Here is a 20,439-nt window from a genome sequence, read left to right on the forward strand (position 1 = left end):
CTAATGCTCAAATTATGAAACAATGTTGGTTTGATAAACTGGGTTTTGATCACTAGTCATTTTGAAAATGCTACTGCCTATTTAGTACATTTTCATATATAGCTAGCTGCAATACAGCTCAACTCACCATCTGTCACGTTCCCAACGTTGTCCAATGTTGTTTTGAATAGCTCCTGTCCTGCTTCACACTGCACTGTGGGACAGTAGTGTCCATCACCACCAGCAGCCCAGTCCTGAATGGTGCACTTGCGGTCCTGAAGGCTGTAGGGTGTCCCATTTCTCACATGCCATTAAAAGGGTAACAACAGATACATGTAGAGCCCCCATGTTGCACAAGCCTGTCCCAAACGCACATTTGAACCAAACACCCTCGAGGTCTCGTACCTTATAGGCCTGCACATTGTTGATATCATCTGGGACTGGGCTAAACCCTAGAAACTAGACTTACTCTGAGTGCATGTTGGATTTTTTGAGTCTCCTCAACTTCAGTACATTGTAAACATGTTACATACACTCAGCAAAAAGGGTTCTATATAGAACCACCTACAGCACATTCTCCATCAGTCTGAAGAACAATTTCACAATGCAAAGAATCATTTAATTATGCAAATGGTTCTATATGGAACTGCTTTCTTTACTAAAGAACCCTTTAAGCACCATCTTTTTTAGAGTATACTATACAAAGGTAAGACCACCCTTCATGCAGTTACTCAGTTATCAGCATCAGGGATAAAATCAAACATTAAACATAAAACTTTAGGCCTCAACAACTAAATCTAATCTCAGCTGTTTAAATGTTCAGTGGGTCTCTCTTCTCCTTTATTCCAGCTTCCATTCTCACTTTCAGTTCCTCAAAGAATCTGCAGACACACCTCCAAAGTTCAGTCTTAGAAGCTGGCTGATGATTTTCTGAAGTAATCAAAGACATTCAGTGATGCTGAGGTCTGGACTCTGAGGTGGTCAGTCCATTGTTCAGCTTCTTTGTTTGATGTGCCTGTTTCCTTTTCTTGATCAGCTACACATCCTTTCAGACCCATAGCACCAAGTCATCTTCTCACAGTGGAAGGATGGACAGAAACACCTGCGGATGTTTTCAGATCTGGAGCAGCTTGATTTTCTCCTCTCTCTCAAAGATGGAAGCTTTAAGTGCTATTTACCTGAAGGGGGCAGTTTTGGGGTCTACCAGCTCTTCCAGGTGGTTGTTGGGAGACATTTTCTCTGTAGCTTTTAGTCCTGCTCATGACTCCATGCAAGCATAATCTCATGAACATCTCCTGAAAAAGCAGTAACTTGTACTTATTGGTTATGGTGACTGGAAATTAAAGAGTTCTGTATAAAAGCAGTGAGAATTTCTGTTTAGTATTCAGTGGGACAGCATTGTAGTTCTCAGTACTAATAAAGCTGCCTGAGTTCTCAAGGTTTCTAGAGCACGGCAGGATCTCATAACATCACCTGAAATGTAGATGTAGGAGTGTTATTCTTTAACAACAGTGGAACAAAAGAACTCACAAGAACAGTCAGTCACCTTATAAGCCTGAGAAAATTCTGTCAGAACTATATGCACTTCTACAGTCTTTAAAAGTCTGAAGTTCACAAAAAAGTCTTTATTTCTAAAAGGCATGGAAACATACATATATAAACATATTTAGTGTTGCGATTAGGCTTCCTTGGCTGGTTATGTTTAACAAAATATTACAACGTTGAACTCCTCTGATGTTCAATTAGTCCAGAAAATGTTTCTCTGGACCAAACATGGCACATCACATCATTATCCTCCACAGTACAATCCAATCCCAGCTCATTTCATTTAAATATGCAGCAGGAGCAGCTTAATACACATGGAAACTATACGGAAGACTTGCTGTTCTATGAGAAAGAGTCGCTTCATGAAACAAGCTAATATATTGCTTTTTCTGACACACAACCCATCCATGCTAACCACACAGAGAAAAGGCACAATTTCAGATCATCTATGATGCAAAACCATCTCTTCGGATATGAAATGTCATCTAAATGCAGCGCCTTGGTTTCAATTCAGTAGTGTTTTTTTTTTGCAGTCAATGCAAATAAAAGGCTAGCAGTTTCACTAGCTCTCTTTCCATGAATGCTAACGTTGCTAACAGTGATTGAAAGCCGTTACTGCTGATCACAGTGAGCTTCTGTCTCTGTTAGCGTTTCTTGGTGGAACCGCCCCATCGAGGGTTTCGTTCTTAATGGAAAACATCATCTGCTACCAGATAATGAAAACATTTACAAACAGACACCAAAACGCTCTGTGCGCCAACATGAAATGCAACACGACCACATCTGTGTGCAAAAAAAAAAGTTTTTTTTCCCAAAAAGTAAATGAACAGCCAACATCAGCAGCTGTTACCCTTAAAAATCAAATGATCTCAAATGTAGCTGATCAGCCAGGACAGGTCTGCTTTCTGAAGTTTGCGCCTTTAGCTACGAGGCGAACGTAGCTAACAAGTAACAGACGCTTATAGCTCACTAGGTTAGCATGGTGCTAACTGTGGGCCTGAATCATCACACGCTCGCCTCAAATGGTTAATAATCTTTAAGAGACTTGCTATAAGCTAACCAGCTGACATAAGCTCATATTACTCGTCAGCTACATTAGCATTGTAGCTCAAACGCTAAAACTAAAGTAAGTTCAGACCCCAAACATGTCTGAGCTGACTGACTACGTCTGAGCTCGGTGGGGGAAGCATATCAGATTTTTTGCTTTACTTTAGTCAGTGTTATGTTATTTAATATCAAAAGTGTAGATCATAGTGAATAATGAGTCATGTTGTTCTGTACGGATCCAGAGGTGACAGGGTGATTGTTTTTCATTAAGGCATGGCCACAAATTAACATATTGAGGCCATGAGTTACGTTTCTCATAATCTGTGGCCTCAATGTGTTACCTTGTGGCCTCCATATAATACCTCATGGTCTCAATGTAGTAAACCGTAGCTTCAATATAATACCTCGTGGCCTCAATACAGTAAATTGTGGCGTCAATATGGTATAGCAGCTCATGGCCTCAATATAGTCATCTGTGGCCACAATACATTACTTTGTAGCCTCAATACAGTAAATTCTGGCCTCAGCAGATGAACTTGTGGCCTTAATATAATACATGGGAGCCTTAATGTAGTAACTTTGGCCTCAATATTGTAATTTGTGGCCATAATATATTATTTTGTGGCCTCAATATAGTAACTCCTGGCCTCAATACAGTGGCCTCATTAGATGAACCTGTGGCCTCAATATAGTAACTTGTGGCCTCAATATTAACTCATGGCCTCGATATATTAATTTGTGGCCACGCCTTATTAAAATAAACCACCATGTCACCTTAGAGCCCTCTAATTATGAAGGTTTAAAATCACACATTTGATGTCTATGTATGTTAAATGTGATGGAATGTTCGGATTAAAAACAAAAAAGCTTATCATTAATGAAGTTATTCTAGCTGAAATTACAGGTGCAGGCATGTCTGTGGATTTTAATGCGTGTTGGTTTAGCACAACCACGTTTCTCCTCAGCGCAGGTGAGACTACGGCAGGTAGTGTTCGCCCTCCAGCTCATGTTCATCTGAGATGACGGACCAAAGACATAAAACAAACGTTCCTCAGATCAAACAAAGAAAGATTACAAATTATTTTCAGTTGATTGTCAACCACATCACATTCGTTCCCCAACACATGGGAATGATCATGAACACTGCACAACAAGAAAACAAACGCCAGTCTGATGAAGAATTTAGAAAAATAGCAATATTATGACCTTTATATAAAAATAAGCCGATGTAGTGTCATTAGCATTAGCCTCAGCGTTAGCACTGCTAGCCCTTTGAGAGGAAACAGTGTGAACTGAACCTGCTCTGCGTTCCTGGTGGTTCTGAATGAAGGCACAAAGCTGTGGAGCCTAAAAGGTCCGTTCAGAGGAAGAACCATGGACTGAATATGCTCTTGGTTGAGGGTCACTGGGTGGTGCAGTTTTCGCCCATGTCTTGGGCGTAGCGGTCAGAGACGGTGGTCCTCAGTGCCTCCACGTCTCGGCGGAGCTGCAGTGCCTCCTGCAGTTTCCTCTGCAGAACTGCAGGGCTGAGCCAGTCCTCACTCTGCTCCGACACTGCAGGTGCCGCTGTAGGAGAGAACATTCAAGGTGTTTGTCAGTTTATGAAGTTTTAGAATCCTGTTCAGAAGTTTAGAATTTGACACAAATTTTAAGATTAAGTGACCCTTATTAGTCCCAGAACGGGGAAATTTCACCTCTGCATCTAACCCATCCCATACACACTAGTGAACACACTAGGGGCAGTGAGCATGCTTGCCCAGAGCGGTGGGCAGCCCTATCCACAGCGCCATTGATTTTCTTTAGTTATCAGATTAGTAAGTGCACTCAGTGGCTATAGCATCTGTACAATTTTTATTTTATGCACAATAATAATTTACACAATCTGGATCTCAATAATTAAAAAAAAAGCAATATAACATTTCTAGATGTTTTATTTAATATTTAATATAACTGTTTAAACAGGATGTGATACAACGATATATAACATGCTGTAATTATCTATTTACATTTATTTTTGACTACCTTTTAAATATGATCAATTCTAGATACAGAATTCTGGACACAGCTTTCTCTGACATTTTACATCTACAGCTCTGTTTATTATTCTGGACACACCTAACATTTCTACACGTTTTGTTTATCTTCACTTTAGCATCCAACTGATTATCTGAAGGTTGTGTTGTTCCGGACGAGTGGATAGGAACCATTTTATACATTTATCGGCAACCAAACAGGTGTACACTGTTGGAAACACTCATATGGCCCTCATTCATAAACTATTGTTAAGAAAAGTTTCTCTCTTACACAGTTCTGACGAAGATTCTGTCACTCACCAGTATTCTCTTATGTGGGAGTTGTTCTTAGGTAAGAACAGAATCTACACACACTCAAGAACACAAAAGTGAGAACAGTTCTGCGCTTTTAGAACACATCATGAATCTGACGTAGACTTTTTTTTAGGCTCTTTATCAAGAACACGCTTAAGAAAAAAGCTGGAGAACGAGGCCCAATGATTCTAAAATTTTAAACACCAGTTTATGAGTATTAGTGCTTTAAATAAACCAGTTTTGAGCAACTTCTCAGCTTTAAGATTATCAGCAGAAAGCTGTAAATAAAGTGAAGAAAAGTTAGGTGTGTTCAGAATTGCAGAGGATGAGGGATAAAACTGTAGAACATCAAGAACAAAGTTGTAATAATTAATTTCCTGAATGAACTTCAAATAAAACATCCATTATGTATTAAAAAAAAAAAAAAAAAAAATCACCATCCAAAACTTACCAAAATACTTGTAATGTTGAATAAAAGTCTAAAAACACTTTTTGATGTCTAGCTTATTAAGTCTGCTGTTCAAAACTCAAACACATTGCTAACTTGTGAAATGCAAAATTCGTAATTAAATGGGAACGTCTAACTCTCCACACACTCTACAGTTACTGTCGTTTCCACACACACACACACACACACACACACACACACACACACACACACACACACACACCACTTCATTACCATGACTACACACACAAACCTGCCACAGCGCTACATAGTAAATTATAACTGTTACTGCCAGTGGTGAGTTACCATGACAACACAGAACAAACATCCCTCCAACTACTACGCAAAAGTCAGCAGTGAATGAGCTGCACAGGCCAAAAACATTTTATTATATGAGACCTTATAGAAACAAAAGAAACACTACAGGATTTGTAGGGGCGATATGGCTTCTACTGTTTCATTTAAAAAGCCTCTATAATGTTCATATGATCCACACAGTCACTCTGACAGACTGTAATACACTACAGGAAGTGTAGGGGGCGATACGGCTTCTACTGTTTTATTTAAAAAGCCTCTATAATATTCATATGATCCACACAGTCACTCTGACAGACTGTAATATACTACAGGAAGTGTAGGGGGCGATATGGCTTCTACTGTTTTATTTAAAAAGCCTCTATAATGTTCATATGATCCACACAGTCACTCGGACAGACTGTAATACACTACAGGAAGTGTAGGGGGCGATATGGCTTCTACTGTTTCATTTAAAAAGCCTCTATAATGTTCATATGATCCACAAAGTCACTCTGACAGACTGTAATACACTACAGGAAGTGTAGGGGGCGATATGGCTTCTACTGTTTCATTTAAAAAACTCTATAATGTTCATATGATCCACACAGTCACTCTGACAGACTGTAATACACTACAGGAAGTGTGTGTATATGTACTCACAGCTGATGCCCAGCAGCATGGACAGGTTGGGGTCTTGGCCCTGCGCAGTGTGGGTGAGGACGCTGCAGAGGGAGCGGAGGTCACTTAGACAGGCCTCCATCTCTCTATAGAGCTTCTGGGTGAGCTGGACCTCCGCCGGCTGCAGGCTGCAGTCGGCTTCCCACCGGACACATCCATCACCGGACCCTGCAGTGGCCTGTAGCCGCTCCCGCAGAGTCACAGTCTGCTCCATCAGATCCTGATTCTGTACAGAGAGCTGAAACAAAACACAAACCCATACACATTTAAAAAACCTGCACACATCAAAACACGAACTCAGACATGTAAGAGCAATGAAGGGTTAACACTCAACAAACTCCCTAACACTAATTAAAATATTAGGTACAAAATGAAAAAGAAAAAATTTCCATTTAACCATTAAGGGCCACTTTCCCAGACCAAGATTAAGGCTAATCCTAGACTAAAAGGAATTTCTAATTGCGATTCACTGTGATTCATCGGTTCTGTATTTTAGTCCAAGACTAGACCTAATCCATATCAGTTTAACCGGCTCTTGAGGGTCTGTATGTGGGTCAACACTTCAGTTCCTTACTCTCATAAATACAGAATTTAAACATTTGTTTCAGGAGATACTGAATAATTCATAGTAGACACGGAATAATTCATATTAGACACTCAATAATTCATATTAGATTCTAAACATTCAATAACAGATACTGAATAATTGAACAAAAAGAAGGAAAAGAAAGGAATAAGAGGCTGTATAACTGACCTCCTTCACTGCAGAGTGTAACTGCAGCAGCTCCTTCTCTTTAGCGTCCAGCTCGTCTCTCAGAGCCTGACCGCTGCTCTCCTCCTCACTCAGGTGCTGCTGCATATTCTGAATAAACTAACACAAACGACAGACATTTCAGAGAGTACAGACTACTGCATATTTGCCACGTCAGCAGCCAGCAAACGAGACCTAATGCTGATAAAAAAGATCAACGAAGACCTTCTTAGTAACATTTTATTCCAGAAGGCCAAACTGAACCTCATTATCATTGATATGTTAGCAATGTTAGCATGTTCGGGTGAAGTGCTTACCCTGATCTGTGAGCCCAGCTGTTCCATCATCCTCAACTGCTTCTCAATAACCTGAAACAAGACATTTCATTTGACGAGTTAACAATGCAAAAATTCAGATGACGTATTATTTTAGGGGAAATTTCAAAATTTTCTGCATAATTAAACATTTAAGATGTAAATAAAGTCTGTGCTTTGATGTGAAACACTCCATTCTAGTGAAACTTCACAAAGTCAGAATTGTTCACAGTGGTGATGAGGGGAACCACCTCTAAAAGCTCCCTCACAGAAAAAAAAAGGTTTTGGACTACACATATTTTTTAAATCCATTTATGTTGGTGGAGGGGTACATGTACGGTGGTGGGAAGAAAAAATAGTGCCCAAAGAAATAATTTTTTCAGATTTAGCACTAATTTACTATCATCTACATTCCATATAAACTCAGAAGACTCATGCAGGATTCACTGGTGGTTCTGGACAGTAAATAAAATGTCTATATCTGTGTTGTAGTCATGGTGACCCCTGGTTCCTCTCATCACCACTGTAAAGACATCTGAACCATTTCACACCAAACCACTCTGAACTACGCAGAATATTTTAAACAGCGGAATTCTCCTTTAAGATGTCAGAAGTCGTGTATATAAAATACAAGTATGTAATATGAATATTTATCACATATGCTTTTTCTGAGAATTTGGTAGACATGGTCAGTACTTAAAGAACTCTGCAATCAAATATCCTGTTGGTCAAAGAGGCATCACTGCCTTAGCAGAACTACTGGTTCTTCTCTGCTTCAATTCAAACTTCAGAAAAACTAGATATAATGCTGCATGTTGCTTATTGTTCTATATTTGCCATATTGCCCCGCCACTACGTTAACACACCTTTTTGAGTTTCTGCTGCTCCTCCTTCAGAGCCACATTCTCCTCTCTGAGCCTCTCAATGTCCAGAGATGGTAACCTAGCGCCATCTTCCAGGCTCTCCTGCACTCTAGCCTGGAGACTACACAACACACATGCTGTATATCTCTGCACTCAACACACTCGCATTCCTATAGCATTCTGCCGTATTTTTTATGTACATGCATATGTTTAAGTGGTCAGGACGGAATAATACATTGCAACATTGTGATATTGCAATGCAATACAGTGACAAGGCAAGGCAAGTTTATTTATACAGCACCTTTCATTTACTACCGTCATTCAAAGTGCTTTACAAATGGGAAAATAGTTATTTAAAAAGCAAATAACAGAATGCAAAAGCAAGATTAAAACATGATTAAAACAATACATTTTAAAATAGAAAAATCATTAGCACAGAATCGCCACACTGTATCATCATGTACTGTATGGAATCATGCATAAAAATTTTTTTTTAAAAATGCATTTTTTAAATCAAAGTGAAAACCAATGAATTCTGACTGAAAGTGATTCACCATCTCCTCAAACCCCTCCCCACCCCCCCCTCTAGTGAAGCATGTAGGTGCATATGGAGGTGTGGGCTGTACCTGGTGACTGTGTTGAGCAGCTCTCTCTCTCTGCGCCTTTGCTCCTCCAGCTGGCTGTCTTTACTGCGATTGGCTGACCGGCTCTCCTCCAGCTGGGTCTGCAGCTCCAACACCGCAGCCTGCAGCTCACCCACCTTCTGCTCCGCGGCTTCCAGCTAATATACGTACATACAAACACAGACACAGGAGAGGTCTGAACACGTTACTTCACAGCAGTTCACTTCAAACTAACAGAACACACTAAGGCCCAATCCCATTTCACCCCTCGCCCCTACTACTTACACTACCCCTTCATTTTGCGCTTTCATCAGGGCTTCAGTAAATAGTGCTCATGATGTAATTGATGATATTAACAAGTTTCTGTGGAGGCTGTGAAGGTGTAAACGAAAACTATGGAGCCAAGAAATTCTTGTTACTTTTTATTGTTTTTATGTTTATTTGAATTATGAATGTGACTTTTCTATTCTAATGTATATTGTGATAAACTCACTGCTGAGGTAAATTGTTTAAAAAATTTGCTTAGATGCCTAAAACATTTACACAGTACTGTGTGTGTGTGTGTGTATATACACACACACACACACACACACACACACACACACACACACATATATATATATATATATATATATATATATGTTGCAGCAGTTACATCCTGGCCATTTACTGTAGAACGGGGGAATCTGCCAAATGCCTGACTTCAGCTTCATATCACTGAAGAATTAGGGGTGGGTGATAATAAATAATTTACATGATGCTTTAAACATAACTAAAGCCCAGCACTGAGCTGTTCTATCTGAGCTTTAACAGTATAGATGAAAGTAGGCTCGTTATTTGACAAGAACAAAGCTTTTAATTTATGGGCTACAATGACTGTTACAGTGTTTATGACCAACTTAATAACCAGAAATAACATTATTTTAAACCATTTTTAAACAGGTAGTCTTGTTGTGAAGTGGTTCCACAATATGTTTACCAAACAAGACAGCAAATCCAGAAATAAAACTGGTTAAAAGGGCTCATTTGTATATTGTAGCCTTATGGGATATCAATCACAATCAATGTATTCTGAATGTACTGTAAGGTGCATCACAGTCTGAATGTAACATGTCATGTCGTGAAGATATAATTCAGGCTGCCCATGAACGCGGCTGGTTCTACCTGCTTCCTCTGGCTCTGGTAGTCCTCCATGGTGGGCAGGTCAGCCAGGTAGCGCTCAAGGGTCTCGATACGCTGCTGTTTCTCACGGTTCTGCTCGCACTCCTTCTGACACTTCTTCTTCAGGCTGTTGATGTGCTTGTCTCGATTTCGGATCTTTAACAACAAAATTGCGCAAACACTGTTTAGCACAGCACTGAGATAAATTTTTTTTTTTTTTAAATGAACTCACAAGATGAAAATTAAACAAAACTAACATAACTGGGGGATCTACAAACACAGTAATTTAACTGCAGAAAGCTAAACTCAAACTAAAAGTGGATCATATCAAGAAGGCCACTTCTTAATGGAGATGCATCACCATGGCAACTTGCATACCTAATCTGCTTCAGGGCAGTTTAACTTTGTTCTTATTAAGCACTCAAATAAACGAGGCTGAACTTCTGGCCAATCAGAGCCTGCTTTTGATTTACTTTTTTTTTTGCCACCTTGTCACAACTGTGGCATACACCGAACAGGTATAACATTCTGACCACCTCATTGTTTCTACACTCATTGTCCATTTTATCAGCTCCATTTATTATATAGGTGCACTTCTACAGTTACAGACTATAGTCTATCTGTTTCTCTGATACTTTGTTAGCCCCTTTTACCCTGTTCTTGCATTCAGGACCCCGATGGACCCTCACAGGGCAGGACCTATTTGGGTGGTGGATCATTCTCAGGACTGCAGTAACACTGACATGGTGGTGTTGTGTTAGTGTGTGTTGCGCTGGTATGAGGGAATCAGACACAGCAGTGCTGCTGGAGTTTTTAAACACCTCAGTGTCACTGCTGGACTGAGAATAGTCCACCAACCAAAAATATCCAGCCAACAGTGACCTGCGGGCAGCGTCATGTGACCACTGATGAAGGACTAGAGAATGAGCAACACAAGCTGTGCAGCAGCAGATGAGCTCTCATCTCTGACTTTATATTTACAAGGTGGGCTGACAGGATAGGAGTGTCTAATAGAGTGGACAGACAAAAGGGTAAACTTTTCATGAATCTTTATGAAGGTAGATACAGCCAAGCTAGCTTGGAGCTAAAATCTGCAAGAAGGCAGCTCTCCAGAAACAGGTATGGAGACCAGGAGCTAAAAATGCTCTGAAGCATGTTCCTGTAAGTGTTCCTCACCCTCTCCTCCTGCTTCTTGAGCTCCTCTGTATGCTTTTCCTTGCTCTCCTTCAGCACTTCGCTCAGTCGGTGGGTTTCCGTTTCCACGGCAGCCAGGCGCCGCTCCGCCTCAACCTTCTCCTGAGCCAGCGAGTCGCTGCACTCCGCAAACTGAGAGCGCAGAAAAGCGTTCTCACGCTGAGCCTCCTGCACAAACACATACAACACTGTTACGAACATCCCCAACTCTCCGCACCGACTCTCCCTCATAACTCTCATTCACTCTAAGACTACGTTTAACCCTCAGGTTTTGTCGTTTTGCTTCATATTTGCTTACGTTACATAATTATTTAAATCATTCCTGTTGGTACGAAATCTTGAATCACTTTGTTTTATGTTTTTAACATAATTGAAATGGCCTCATATATGATCATATCACACAACGCTCATCTATGACCTGCTCAGTGACTGGTTCGCCTGTCAGGTACTGAGAGTTTTTACTGAACTGGGAAAATCTGCTTTTAGCACCAGTGAGCAGGAATTCAGTATGGGAGTCTCAAACTCCGCTGGTGTCACTTCTAGTCTCTAACCACATTCAGACAGCCGGTTTTAGGGGCTTAACTTTTCCTTTCTAAATTTGATTATTATTATTCCTTACTATCTAGATTGGCTCTTTTACATCATTTAATGTGTTTTTATTATACATTTTATTCATATTTTATGCCTTTTTTCTATTTGAGCTACTTCTTTAATATATATTTTTTAATATATAAATCTTCTTGTCTTGTTCTCATTTGTTTTAAATTTCATTTCAACTTTCTCAATCTCTGTGTAATTTGCTTGGCTACACTGTAAATGAGGCTCACCCTTACTATACATCAGCATCAAAATAAAGGTTGACTGGTCGGTTGCTTGGTTGGTCGACTGGGTGGTCGATTTACACCACTTTAAAATTTTGACAAACTTAATTTTTTTTTCTTCTCCCGTCAAAAATATTTATAGCAATAAAACACAACTACACAATTAACAGAGATTCTCCAATATGGGAACCACAGGCAGACACCTGTATCTGAATTTTTTCATGTTCATAACCGCCAAATGGCAGCACCAACACTGATACCTAATACAAATTCCACATTTATAATGAGTCAAAATCTACATGCAACAGTAATACTGAGAAATATAACTTTTATGCATGCATTCATTTTATTTTATGAAGGGTTACAAACGCAGTAAAATTTATCAAACAAATAGATTCAGCACAGTAGCCTAACCTCACCTAAACATTCTGCTCATCTAGGTGTGTATGTATATATGTATTTATTTTAGGCAAATATCTGTAGACACTGATATGATTCTGACATAATTCATCCCTATTAATGACCTTTCTGGGGAAAATTTAGGTAAATAAATAACAGATAAAATAAACATTCGTTTTGTTCAGAAAAACTGGACGAGTCATGTTGCAAAGACCTCCTCTTTAAACACCTCTCTGAGTGTGCGAGACAGGCTGTTGTGTCTGAGCGCTGAGAGAGCAGGTGACCGCTGCACACTGACCTGTAGTCGTAACATACAGATGTCGGTGAATGGAGCTCCGCGGCCCATCAGAGCAGAGTGAATCTGTACCTCGCTCTCTCGGAGACGCTGCTCCAGCTGACACAGCTGCTGCTTCTGCCTGAAACACGACCGTAAACAACAACAATCATCAACACCGACACTTCCATCACACCAGCAATGAACACAGGTAGGGTAATGATTCACATCAATACTGCAGAAACTGTGATATGGAATTCAATATGGAATTCATATCAGCAGCCAATCTAAATGTGCAACATAGGTTTTCCTTATTTTGCAAAGCAAAAGTGCATAAAAGAACAAAGGTGTGTAAAAAACGATATTCATCAGATCATGATAAATTATGTCACAGTAACCTCTTCTGAGTATATCATGGATGTGGTAGGTAATTAAAGAACACTGAACTTCATGTTTCATTACAAAGAGAGCACAACTAGTCCTGTTCAACTGGATTTAGTCGAGCACAGACAGCAATGTCATTGTATTCATATTGTTTCTCTGCCATTCCAACTTATGTATGATGTATCTAAAAGAAAAAAATGTTTTGCAACATCGTAACATATATAGGATATAATTTGAAAATGTCCATTGCCCTTTACATTACGTGTAAATTTCATAAAAAACAGAAATGGCCCAAAACGACCTGGAAAAAAATTCTGGTTCCATTGCCTTAGGTATCCATAAAGTTACCATTCTGGAGATATGAGGTTTTGTTCCGAAAGCAGAGGAATATATATTTCATGTATTTATATATATTCATATACGTGTGTGCATGCATATATATATATATATATATATATATATATATATATATATATATATATATATATATATATATATATATATATATATATATATATATATATACATACACACACACACATACATACACATACAGACACACATATACATATACACATATACATACACACACACACACACACACATATGTGTATGGATATATATATACACAAATACTTCTACTAAAGAACCCATTAGGGGTGTAAGTGATCTTGCTTGATTCAATAAGGGCTCTTTTAGAAGCAATTCAATGCATCATCTGTTCTCAAATATAAATTATATATTATATATATCAAATATAAAGAGTGTTTCATTCCTGACTGTTTTTTGTCACAGCCAACCAGAGCAGAACTCATTTACATATAAGTCAGTTTTAAAGGCACAGTTACAAATACAGCCTGTTTAATAGTAAGGAAAAGCATGTTGGAAAATGATCATGTAGAAATTAACTGTTAAATGAAACCACATTAGGAAAAAGAAAATAAGATACAGGCCCTTCAACATATTCTAAGCAAGAAACCCATGATAAAACTCCTCTATTGAATGTCAACCTGCCATCAGGACACAGTGGAGAGAATAAGTTGAAGCTGATTGGTGGATACCTCTCGATGATGAGCTCCTTCTCCTTAAGCAGATTTTCATTTGCCTTCACCACCGCCTCCCATTTACTCTCAGTCTGTAGAGCTGACGGGTACAGTGAGGGGTACTGACTGCTCCCGCCGGTCATTAACTGCAAAGAAGGGCACAGTTAGAAATGCAATTAAATAAAAAATGAGTGCTAGTTTAAGGTCACTCATTGCTGACACAGCTTGTATAATTTCCTTTGAAAAGCACTAATTTCCTTTGAAAAGCACTAATAGAATGGGATGCTCTGTAGAAGCTGTACATGATCAAAAAGGTCTCAATGCCCAATGCCAAGTGTGGCCTAGAATGGTATAAAGCCCTCCCATTATTGGGCTGTAGAGCAGAGGAACTGTGGTCTCTGGAGTGATGGAGCGCCATCCAATACCTCTGAGAGGAGTTGGAGTGATCCAGAACTGACTCACTCTTAATCTTTGGACATACAGTGTATTTATAAACTACTGTTGTAGTTACGCTGCTGTGTACTACTCTAAACTAGTCTGGCTAACAGTTACTGACAGTATGGCCCCTACTCCAGTCAGGACACCACTGACCTAGATGGACTTCAATTAGGAGTCTTTAATTATACCCTATCAACAATGGTCTTAAATTGAATATGAGGAAATTTAATCTAATAACCCAAAGCCTGGGACGGCATGTAGATCAGTGGTCTCCAACCCTGGTCCTGGAGATAGACCTTCCTTTTGAACCACACCTGGCCACACCTGCTCCAACCAATTAACGTCTTCAAATATGCCTGATTGGCTGGATGAGATGGAGGCAGCATATTAGATGCAGGTTAGAACTAATCTGGAGGAGAACAGATCTTCAGGAAGAGGGTTGAGGACCACCACGTTAGACCAATCAGAAGCAAGCAAATGTTCTGGGCTTCTTGGCCAAAACAGCAGGTCTGGACTTCAATTTATAGAAAACAATCACAATCGCAGACACAGTATTGGTCAGAAAAAACACAATTATATAAGATAATATTGTTGCTCAGCCTGGACTCTTATGTACTCCAAGTGTCTAAGGTCACTGCATGCAGAGATGAAGATGACTTCACTGCTCATTGTGGCGATCAGAAATGAATAAAACTTTCATGTAGAAACCTACAGCATAAAAACAGATCTGGGGTGTGTGTAATGGTGGGGGGTAATGCAAAAAATATTATAATAAAATGTTTTAACAGACAAAAATGCATTTTTACTGAAATTATTTAAAGCAATATTTCAACTTCTTGACAAAGGTTTTGTTCACACAGCAGGTAAATCACACAGCGTGGCCCAAATCTGATCATCTTCTTTCATATGTGACACAAATGTGTATCTGTGTGTCAGCGTGAACAGCAAAAAAACACACTGATATGTGGTACTGAAATCTGATACGTATCTGATCTGCGGCACTGTGACTCTGAACAGCCAGATTGGAATTAATGCAGTTTTCACATCAATCCAACTCAATATGTCATAATTTCTGCTGCTGAGACTAATAGATATTCAGGCTGATGTTTCTGTACAAAACAATTAGAAGAGACTCATCCAAAACCCTTGGTGTCCAAAGAGATTTCGAATGAAGCGGCCGAATGTCGCTGTAGGAGAACAAGGCTGCAGCATCAAAGAATACGTTTAAAAAGTGGAATGAATCCAAGCACACGAAACAAAGAAGTGACGGCGCCCTTTTTACAGCTCAAACACATTCTGGGAGCTGTCAGTGAAGCTTCATGATGACTCCCGTGATGCTGGTGAAGATAAAGCTGATCCTCTGGGAGCAACTGGCATTTGGTGGCATTCCTGTTTACCTCTGGATGAGCTGCGTGAAGCTCTGTTCTTTTAATAATAATAATAATAATAATAATAATTATTATTATTATCTTTATATAGCGCTTTACCAAGGACCCAAAGACGCTTACAATTCACAGTACATAGATAACACACTTAACACAGACAGCAAGAGCACAATAATACAAACAAAAAGACAAGGCAGTATAAGGGAGGTCACATGAAAGAGCATAACAGACTGAGGGCAGGTTATTAGTATGGTGAGGCAGACCAGTTTATATAAGAAATGCTGTATATGGCAGGGTCAGACATTGAAGGCGTGAGGGCGGTTATAGGCTTTTGCGCATTTGGGTCAGTTTAGGAGCTCATCTGTTCAGACTGATGTTGCTTACAGGTCACATTTAAAAGATAATGCAAACAGCCAAACAGAAAAATCACATTTGGTGAGAAAAATCAGATTTGGGCCACTATTACCTGCTGTGTGAACGAAGCCTAAAACTAAAAAACGAATAAATACTAGGTTAAATATGACTGGCATAACTGACTGATTAATAATTTTGTGCAGTCAGTGTTTATAATAGTGCATTTAATTACCTGCATCTGCTCCACCTGCAGACGGAGACTCTCCAGCTTCTGTTTGTGTTGCTGCCAGCCTGACGGATCTACAGTGTGCGCCGGGACCGGTGGGACGCTCCTTTTACCACAGGGGTCTGAGGAGCAGGGGATTCCTGTTCTGGCTTCAGGAAGAATCTTAAAAGTCTGTTCTAAAATGCCAGAGTATCCATCAGTCCGACATTCGGCGCTGTCCCCGAGGCCGGTCATGTGCAGCTGCATCCGCACGTCCGGGCTGTATCCTCCCAGCAGACCTGACCAACATATCACCATTAATCATTATCCTGATACTGGCCTTTGCAATTTCAGAGGATCCAACAAATGCAGACTTCCAGACAGTATAAAAATTTCCTATTTGCATATCAATTAAATTCATTATGGTTGTCTACTGCTGTTTACAAGATTAGAGCTGCGTAAACTTCTGTCTACTGTTCAGAATACAGCTACACGAATACGTGTTTACAGTTTAGATAATGACTGCGTAAACATTTGCTCGTGTTCAAATTATAGCTGCATAAATATTTGTTTACAGTTTAGGTTATAGTTCTTTTTTTTTTTTTTTTACAGTAGCATAAACACGTTTACATTTAAGATGGTGACTGCGTAAACATCTGTATACCAGATTACAGCTGCATAAACACATGCTTATGGTTCAGGTGATGACCACATCATTTTTTTTACTCTTCAGATTATAGTTGTGCAAGTGAATTTTTACAGTTGAGATGATGACTGTAAACATCCGTCTACTGATCAGATTACAGCTGTGTAAACACATGTTTACAGTTCAGACGATAACTGCATAAATAACTGGCTACTGTTCAGATTATGACTCTATAAAACACATGTTTACAGTCCAGGTGTTGACTGCATGATTTTTTTGTTCTGTTTAGATTATAGTTCTGTAAACACATTTTACAGTTCAGATGATGACTACATAAACATCGGTCTACTTATCAGATCAGAGCTGCGTAAACACATGTTTATGGTTCAGATGACGACTACATAATTTTTTTTTTCAGTTCAGATGATGAACATTTGTCGACTGTTCAGATTACATCTGTATAAAAGTATGTTTACAGTTCAGGTGATGCCTGCATGGTTAATTTTTTTTACTGTTCAGATTATAGTTGTGTAAACACATTAACAGTTCAGATGATGACTGTAAACATCTGTCTGCATAAACGTGTTATCGCAGGCATCATCTGAGCTGCAAACATCTTCTGATCACATAATGTCTTCATAAACACATGTTTATAGTTCCGAGGATGACTGTGTAAACATCTGTCTACTGTTCAGAATACAGTTACGTAAACATATGCTTACAGTTCAGATGATGACTGCGTTAACATGTGTTCATGTTCAGATTATGACTGTATAAACACATTTACAGTCCAGGTGATGACAGCATAATAATTTTTTTGTACTGTTCTTATTATATTTCTGTAAACACAGTATGATCTACTGATCATATTAGAGCTGCGTAAACGTGTTTATGGTTTAGATGAGGACTGCGAACTTTTGTCGACTGTTCAGATTACATCTGTGTAAACATATGCTTACGGTTCAGGTGATGACTGCACAGTAAATTTTTTTACTAGTCAGATTACAGTTGCGTAAATGTGTTCACATAGGCATCATCTGAGCTGTAAACGTCTTCTGATCAGATTATGTTTTCATAAACACATGCTTACAGTTCCGATGATGACTGCTTAAAAATCTGTCTACTGTTCAGAATACAGTTATGTAAACATGTGTTCAGTGAGTAAACATTCATTTATGCTCAGATTACAGCTGCATAAACACGTGTTTATGGTTCAGGTGATGATACATTTTTTTTGCTGGGCATTATAGTTGTGCAAACCCATGTTTACAAATCAGATGATGACTGCGTAAAATTCCTTCTACTGGTCAGATTAAGACTCCAAAAAGACAAGCTTACAGTTCAGATAACTGTAAAAACCTGTATACTGATCAGATTACAGCTTTACAGTTCAGATAATGACTGCATAAACACTTATCTACTATTCAGATTACAGCTGCATAAACGCGTGTTTATGGTTCAGGTGATGATCGCACAATTACTGTTCAGATTACAACTGCGTAAACATGTGATCACAGTTCAGATGATGACTGTGTAAAATTCTGTCTACTGGTCAGATTACAGCTGCATGTAAATATTTACAGTATTATAATAAGTCATTTGGTCCATAACTTGTAGCAATACCTCCCAGCAAGCCGGACTGGTTTAGAGTGGGCTCCATGGCTGGGGTCTCGAAGTGGTGCTCCTCGTCTAGCCGGGTGTGATCGGCCATGGGGAAGAGCGAATGATCAAGTCCGTTGACAAGGCTGCGGTAGCGGCTCAGGCAGTCCTGTTTAACTCCACTCCCCTCTGCCGTGACCCCGCCCTGCACCTCCAGGTTCGGGGACGATGCTGATTTGGACAGGGAGGATTTGGAGCTGGAGGAACTGGAGCGAGCCGAGGCGGCCGTGACTCCGGCCGTGGACGGCATGACATGAGCCGTGGGGATGGGAATCTGACTCCGGATTGGCTGGAAGGATGGACTGCTGCTGGAACTGCACAACTCTACCAGAGAGAGAGAAGTGGGGGGGGGGGGGGGGGGGGGGTGAGGTCTTATCAGAATTTATATTTCCACAAGATTTGCTTTTGATCATTATTATACTCATTTTCTAAATCTCAATTTTAAATGTACTGTATGCCCAATCTTGCCAAAGTAGCTGTCAATGAACGGAGACTGTGTGCCCACCTTCTCCATCACAACATGAGATAGTAAAATAATGTGTGGAGAAGAAGTTGGAGGTGATAAATAGAAACTGCATCCAAGATTACAGGTCATCCTCTATCATCATTACCTTTGATTTACAAGACCTGCCTCTAGCATTTTTTCATTTTCACCCAGTTTTTACCCTCTTAAGCCATGTTCACATTACAAGCCTTATTCCTCAAATCCGATTTTTGCCCAAATCTGATCTCTCTGACACGATGGTTCACACTCTTTTAGGTAAGTGATTCAAATCTACCATTAATGTGAAGAAACTGGCATCCTGAAATGACCTTTATGTGCACATCCTACTCAGTAACGTCAAGTGAATGAATCACTGCATCATCAGCACAAACAAAACGAGCAGAACGAGCTTCGCTGAGAAGATGATTAACTCTGATCAGCTCTCAGCTTCATTATTAGAGCAAGACGAAGGAGAAAAAGGTGAGATGAGCTGCTTTTCCACCGTTTACAGGCTTTAACTTTGGTGCTGTTGCCATGGTAACACTGAATGATGGAGCACACGCAGTGAAAAAAAAAAAACGCATGAATTCTGATCTGAGTGTAACATTAAGGTCGCATGGCCACAAAACGGATACAGATCCGATCTAGGACCAGATATGAAAGTGACTCCAGTTGGATTTGAAAAGATCAGGTTTGTGACCGCACAGCCCTGAAAACATCAGATCTGGTTCACATTATGGTAAAAAAATGGATTTGTGCCACTTCAGTCTTGCAATGTGAACATAGCCTTAATGAGGTTTAGACACTTTATGCCTAGATTACTTCAGAGTTTATTTGGTCTGTAATTAGTCATTTAATTGATTAACTGTGTACATAGACTGTATAGCCTTCTACCCATATTTATTTATTTATTTTATTCATAACTTTGTACATCTTATTGTATTTACTCCCGTTTTACAGCCCACAAGGATGGTTTTTAGATGTGAATGTGTCTTATTTGAATATCTCATTGAAGTTACTATCACTGGCTGTGTTTACATGCAAAGATTTTCATACATTCTGAGGTGTTTATATTCTCACTCTACTCAACAATCTGATGAAAATCTCCGTTTACACATAC

General features: G+C 39.5%; 1 protein-coding gene across 3 annotated transcripts in view; it reads right to left on the bottom strand.

Moving 5' to 3' along the window:
* Nucleotides 1-1,584: 1,584 nt before the first annotated feature.
* The window catches only part of cep85 (centrosomal protein 85), a 28,193-nt gene continuing 9,338 nt past the window's right edge, over nucleotides 1,585-20,439 (bottom strand). For 2 of the 3 annotated variants that reach the window (XM_037534230.1, XM_037534229.1), the window contains 12 exons: nucleotides 18,800-19,159; nucleotides 16,558-16,829; nucleotides 14,167-14,294; nucleotides 12,746-12,863; nucleotides 11,210-11,395; nucleotides 10,037-10,189; nucleotides 8,876-9,030; nucleotides 8,253-8,370; nucleotides 7,390-7,440; nucleotides 7,076-7,192; nucleotides 6,304-6,559; nucleotides 1,585-4,137 (listed from right to left, as the gene is read on the bottom strand). In XM_037534230.1, coding sequence (XP_037390127.1) covers nucleotides 3,974-4,137; nucleotides 6,304-6,559; nucleotides 7,076-7,192; nucleotides 7,390-7,440; nucleotides 8,253-8,370; nucleotides 8,876-9,030; nucleotides 10,037-10,189; nucleotides 11,210-11,395; nucleotides 12,746-12,863; nucleotides 14,167-14,294; nucleotides 16,558-16,829; nucleotides 18,800-19,159 — 2,078 coding nt within the window. In that variant the 3' untranslated portion in view covers nucleotides 1,585-3,973. The remainder of the gene's footprint in view (nucleotides 4,138-6,303; nucleotides 6,560-7,075; nucleotides 7,193-7,389; nucleotides 7,441-8,252; nucleotides 8,371-8,875; nucleotides 9,031-10,036; nucleotides 10,190-11,209; nucleotides 11,396-12,745; nucleotides 12,864-14,166; nucleotides 14,295-16,557; nucleotides 16,830-18,799; nucleotides 19,160-20,439) is intronic. The other variant, XM_017714427.2, reaches the window with a different exon arrangement.

This window comes from Pygocentrus nattereri, chromosome 24, assembly GCF_015220715.1.
Source record: "Pygocentrus nattereri isolate fPygNat1 chromosome 24, fPygNat1.pri, whole genome shotgun sequence".
Lineage (NCBI taxonomy): Eukaryota > Metazoa > Chordata > Actinopteri > Characiformes > Serrasalmidae > Pygocentrus > Pygocentrus nattereri.